Source organism: Cebus imitator, unplaced genomic scaffold (assembly GCF_001604975.1).
Source record: "Cebus imitator isolate Cc_AM_T3 unplaced genomic scaffold, Cebus_imitator-1.0 Scaffold350, whole genome shotgun sequence".
In the NCBI taxonomy this organism is placed as follows: domain Eukaryota; kingdom Metazoa; phylum Chordata; class Mammalia; order Primates; family Cebidae; genus Cebus; species Cebus imitator.
Window position 1 is genome coordinate 1,964,351 of NW_016107665.1, and position 5,257 is coordinate 1,969,607.

The 5,257-nt window shown below is 43.7% G+C and overlaps 1 protein-coding gene across 2 annotated transcripts in view; it reads left to right on the forward strand.

Annotated features, from left to right (window-relative positions):
• The first annotated feature begins 239 nt into the window (after window positions 1-239).
• Window positions 240-5,257, forward strand: part of LACTB (lactamase beta) — a 20,198-nt gene continuing 15,180 nt past the window's right edge. Inside the window, exons 1-4 of one of the 2 annotated variants that reach the window (XM_017506210.2) lie at window positions 240-663; window positions 1,106-1,172; window positions 4,026-4,216; window positions 4,523-4,859. In XM_017506210.2, coding sequence (XP_017361699.1) covers window positions 307-663; window positions 1,106-1,172; window positions 4,026-4,216; window positions 4,523-4,859 — 952 coding nt within the window. In that variant the 5' untranslated portion in view covers window positions 240-306. The remainder of the gene's footprint in view (window positions 664-1,105; window positions 1,173-4,025; window positions 4,217-4,522; window positions 4,860-5,257) is intronic. The other variant, XM_017506209.2, reaches the window with a different exon arrangement.

The following is a 5,257-nucleotide window of genomic DNA, read 5'->3' on the forward strand; positions in this document are numbered from 1 at the left end:
ACGGTATGGGCAAGAACTCCCATGGGACGGGAGCTAGGAAGGGCTCTTGGAGGTGACGCTTGATCTGAGAATAAGCAAAGGGAAAAAAGGAAAGGGAGACCGAAAGAAAGAAAAAACAGGGAAGAGACAAGAAGAAAGGCAAAGGAGAACGGCTCGATGTGAGCGGCGCTCGGGTCCTCAGGAGTCGACTGCTAGGGTCTGACCGCAGTCCCCGCCCCCGTCCCGCCCCCTGTCCCTCCCTCTCCGCCGCGCCGCAGCCGGCCCGGCCTGCGTGAATTCCGAGGCGGCCCGCTGTGTAGAGACGCCATGTACCGGCTCCTGTCAGCCGTGACTGCCCCGGCTGCCGCCCCCGGGGGCTTGGCCTCGAGCTGCGGAAGACGCGGGGTCCATCAGCGCGCCGGGCTGCCGCCGCTTGGGCACGGCTGGGTCGGGGGCCTGGGGCTGGGGCTGGGACTGGCGCTGGGGGTGAAGCTGGCGGGTGGGCTGAGGGGCGCGGCTCCGGCGCAGTCCCCCGCGGCTCCTGACCCCGAGGCATCGCCTCTGGCCGAGCCGCCACAGGAGCAATCCCTCGCCCCGTGGTCTCCGCAGACCCCGGCGCTGCCCCGCTCCAGGTGCTTCGCCAGAGCCATCGAGAGCAGCCGCGACCTGCTGCACAGGATCAAGGTGCGGGCCACTGGGGCGCGGGGCGTAGGTGGCCGGGGACCCAGCCCTCTCGGCGGTGCTGTCCGGGGCTGAGCGGACCCCACCAGGGGCAGTGGGGTGCCGGCAGTCGGCTTCCGAGAAAGACTTCCCATTTCCTCACCGCTAAGCCTCGGTCAGACGCTCTTGGGGGTTCCCCAAATCGGGGCGGAGGTCACCGCCCGTCTCGGGGACTGCGCCTTCCCCCAAGGGGCGGACAGGGCACATCCCTTGCTGTTAGTGAGTCTGGCCTTGGATGAGGTGGGCGGGGACGGGTGGAGGGGGCGGGGCCCGGGTGGAGGGGGCGGGGCTCGAGTAGAGGGGGCGGAGTCCAGACCGAAAGGGCGAGGCCTTGGAAGGACCCAGAGGAGAGCTCTGGGCTTTTTCAGCAGGTCTCTAACTGCAGGTTCTTTCCCCATCGCTTTAGGATGAGGTGGGCGCACCGGGCATAGTGGTTGGAGTTTCTGTAGATGGAAAGGAAGTCTGGTCAGAAGGTGGGTTCAGAAAATTGTTGTTTAGTAGATTGTTCTGTACCAGTTGGTAAATAAAATATTGTTTTACTGGTTGGAGAGAATCCCATGAAATGCTATTCCGTTTACATAAAGCGATGCATATTGTAGAGAGAACATCTAACAGAATAGAGAATTAGGTGTTTTTAAATCACAGTAAGCTTTAAAATGTGACTAATAAATTGGAGTCATAAAGATGGCTTGCTGCTACCTACTCCCACTTTTCTCTTACGACTGGATTTATTGGTCTGAAAGTTGTATACAGTAGTCCCTCCCTATCCTAGGGATATATTCCAAGACCCTCAATGGATACGTGAAAACGGGGATAGTATGGAACCCTGTATATACTGCGTTTTCTCTTATACATACATACCTGTAATAAAGTTTAGTTTATAAATTAGGCATAGTGAAGATTAACAACAACAACAAAATACAACAGTCACAACAATACCCTGAGTGGCATGCAATTTAAAACTTTAAAATTGTTTATTTCTGGAATTTTCCATGTAATATTTTTGGACCATGGATAACTGAAACCGAGGAAAGCAAAACCACAGATAAGGGGTGACTACTGTGTAGAACAATCCATTAACTGAGTACTTGTAGGTAACACTTATGGGTAGCTAAAACTCAGAATTTGCGTATTTTTCTTTTTTAATTAACTCAATAATTTGTTGAGTCCTGTCTTCTGTAAAAGGCACAGTACTGAGTACTGGAGTTATACGGTACCTGTTGTCTTTCATGACTTCTCAGTCTACTTTATCAGGCTTTTTACCAGGCGGAGGTGTCAAATATTTTTTTTAAAACAAAAGGCAAGAAACTTAGGGAGAGGGATTTCTATTCATTTTATGATACTTTTATGATAGCATTTTTTGTATAACTTCCTCATTGCACATAAATTGATCCAGTTGGTCATCCCAGCTTTCTAGGAATACTACTTTTAGAAAATGAGGTTTCAGGCCGGTCTTGGTGGCTCACACCTGTAATCTTAGCACTTTAAGAGGCGGAGGCAGGCGGATTGCCTGAGCTCAGGAGTTTGAGAAAAGCCTGGGCAACATGGCAAAACCCCATCTCTACTAAAAATACAAAAAATTAGCCAGGCGTGCTGGTGCCTGTAATCTTGCTGCTTGGGAGGCTGAGGCATGAGAATCGCTTGAACCAGGAAGGCAAAGGTTGCAGTGAGCTGTGTCTGGGCAACAGACCAAGACTGTGTCTCAAAAAAAAAAAAAAACGTTTCAGATGTCATTTAAAGGCAGTAACACTTTTAGAAGTTGATGGGAACAGTAGGGGTTTGAATTTAAAGAAAAATGGGCCAGTGGAGGTGGCGCACACCTGTAATCCCAGCACTTTGGGAGGCCAAGGAGGGAGGATCTCTGAAGGCCAGAAGTTGGAGACCAGCTTGGGCACCGTAGTGACACCTATGTCTCTATAAAAAATTTTAAATTTTTTTAAAAAGAAAAATGATTTTTCCTTCAAATATAAGTATAGCCTAATCATTATACCTAATTTATGATAAATCTCATAATCAAAAATTATACAAATGTCAGCTTTATGGACTTTATACAAATATTTTTTAGATATTTAATATTTATTCCTTTGGGTTCTCTCTTCTTCTTCTTCTTCTTCTTTCTTCTTTCTTCTTTCTTTTCTTTTCTTCTTTCTTCTTTCTTCTTTCTTCTTTCTTCTTTCTTCGGACAAGGTCTCACTCTGTCACCCAGGCTGGAGTGCAGTGGCGTGATTTTGGCTCACTGCAGTCTCAACCTTTTTGGGCTCTGATGATTCTCCCACCTCAGCCTCCCAAGTAGCTTGGGACTACAGGTGCGCTCCACCATGTCAGACTTTTTTTTGTATATTTTTAGAGATGTGGTTTCTGCCATGTTGTTCAGTCTAGCCTCGAACTCCTGAGCTCAAGTAATCCGCCTGCCTTTGCCTCCCAAAGTGCTGGGATTACAGAAACTTTCTCTTTCTTAATTAGATTTACACGCTTGCAGTCTGTAAAACATCGAAACCAAATTTAAATATTTTCTAGAAAAAGTAAGTTAGTACATAATTTTCTTCTGGTTTGCAGCCAAATTAAATTGATGGTTAGCTAGATTTGGTTTGCAGGACATCTTTTCACACTTTTTTTTTTGTTTGTTTTTTGAGACAGAGTTTCACTCTGTCACTCAGGCTGGAGTACAGTAGCGTAATCTCAGCTCACTGCAACCTCCGCCTCCTGGGTTCAAGCAATTCTCCTGCCTCAGCCTCCTAAGTAGCTGGGATTACAGGCACGCACCACCACAGCCAGCTAATTTTTGTATTTTTTATAGAGACGGGGTTTCACCATGTTGGTCAGATGGCTGATCACCTCGATCCTGACCTCAGGTGATCCTCCTGCTTCGGCCTCCCAAAGTGCTGGGAGTACAGGCATAAGCCACTGCACCTGACCCACACTGATTTTTATTGAGTGGTTATTTCAAGGAATTTGGTGGAAATTTACTCAAAAGTCAAAAGTAAATATAATCGAAAGAATAAAGATGTTTTCTTTAAAGAATATTTAAAATGTGGAATAACTTAGTTGTTTAGATAAGCTAAGACAAATGTGTATCTAAATCATAGAAAATTGCTATTGCAAATGGTACAATTGCACTTTCATTATAAGGTTAAATTGTTAGGCTTACCAGTATACTAAGATTTTAATCTTTTACATGTCCAGTGTTAAGTAACTTATAAAAGTGGAGTATCTTTTCTTTTAGATAAAGACACGGTATCTTTAAACGTAGTACTACTTCAGTTTTTGAAGACTTGTTTGACCATGAAACCTGTTAATAGTGACTTTTTGCTTTTTTCCTCCCAAAGGTTTAGGTTATGCTGATGTTGAGAACCGTGTACCATGTAAACCTGAGACAGTTATGCGAATTGCCAGCATCAGCAAAAGTCTCACCATGGTTGCTCTTGCCAAGTTGTGGGAAGCAGGGAAGCTGGATCTTGATATTCCAGTACAACATTATGTTCCCGAATTCCCAGAAAAGGAATATGAAGGTGAAAAGGTAGTGAAACTTACTGTTCATTTTATTAATGGCCTGTTAAATAGTTTATGCTGAAATTTATATTTAAAATGTTTCATAGCATTCTTTGGCTTGTTTGTAGTTATTGTTAGTGTATTAGTTTTTTCTTTTAATCCAGATGGTCATCAGGTAGGTATTTTTCTGAAATTTGAGGCTAAGGATTTGTACATGACATTTTCCCAGCAGCAGCTCAAAATGGAAAATATTACTGAGACATGATTCCAGGGCAACTAACTTTCTATTGCACAGTTTAATATTGTAATTGCATTCTCATGTTGTTATAATTAGGTTTCTGTCACAACAAGATTACTGATTTCCCATTTAAGTGGAATTCGTCATTATGAAAAGGACATGAAAAAGGTGAAAGAAGAGAAAGCTTATAAAGCCTTGAAGATGATGAAAGAGACTGTTGCATTTGAGCAAGAAAAAGAAGGCAAAAGCAATGAAAAGAATGACTTTACTAAATTTAAAACAGAGCAGGAGAATGAAGCCAAATGCCGGAATTCAAAACCTGGCAAGAAGAAGAATGATTTTGAACAAGGCGAATTATATTTGAAAGAAAAGTTTGAAAATTCAATTGAATCCCTAAAATTATTTAAAAATGATCCTTTGTTCTTTAAACCTGGTGAGTGTTAATCTCTTCTTTTAACAAAATCATCATTACTGAAATGTTAATCTTCAGGAAATCTAAAATGATGCCATCCGGAGTGCATTCAGTGAGGTTGACGATTGTGATGTGGGCCAGTCCGGTGCTCATGGTTTTGTCTGTAGTTCCTATCAAAGCCTAGCATCCAGGCAGGTCATTGTTTAAATTTTGCCTCATTAGTGACTACCTAGTCATTTAGAGGATTCTCAGTATCAAGCTATTCATGCAAAATTATGGAGAAATGTTGGAATAATAGTTCTCTAAATACAACCTGGACCAAAGTAGACATGATAAGGTATTGCTGATATTTTACTATTTAGTTAGAGGGTAAATTGCTCAACTTACTTTGTGCCTTTGTTTCTTTTTTTTTTTTTTTT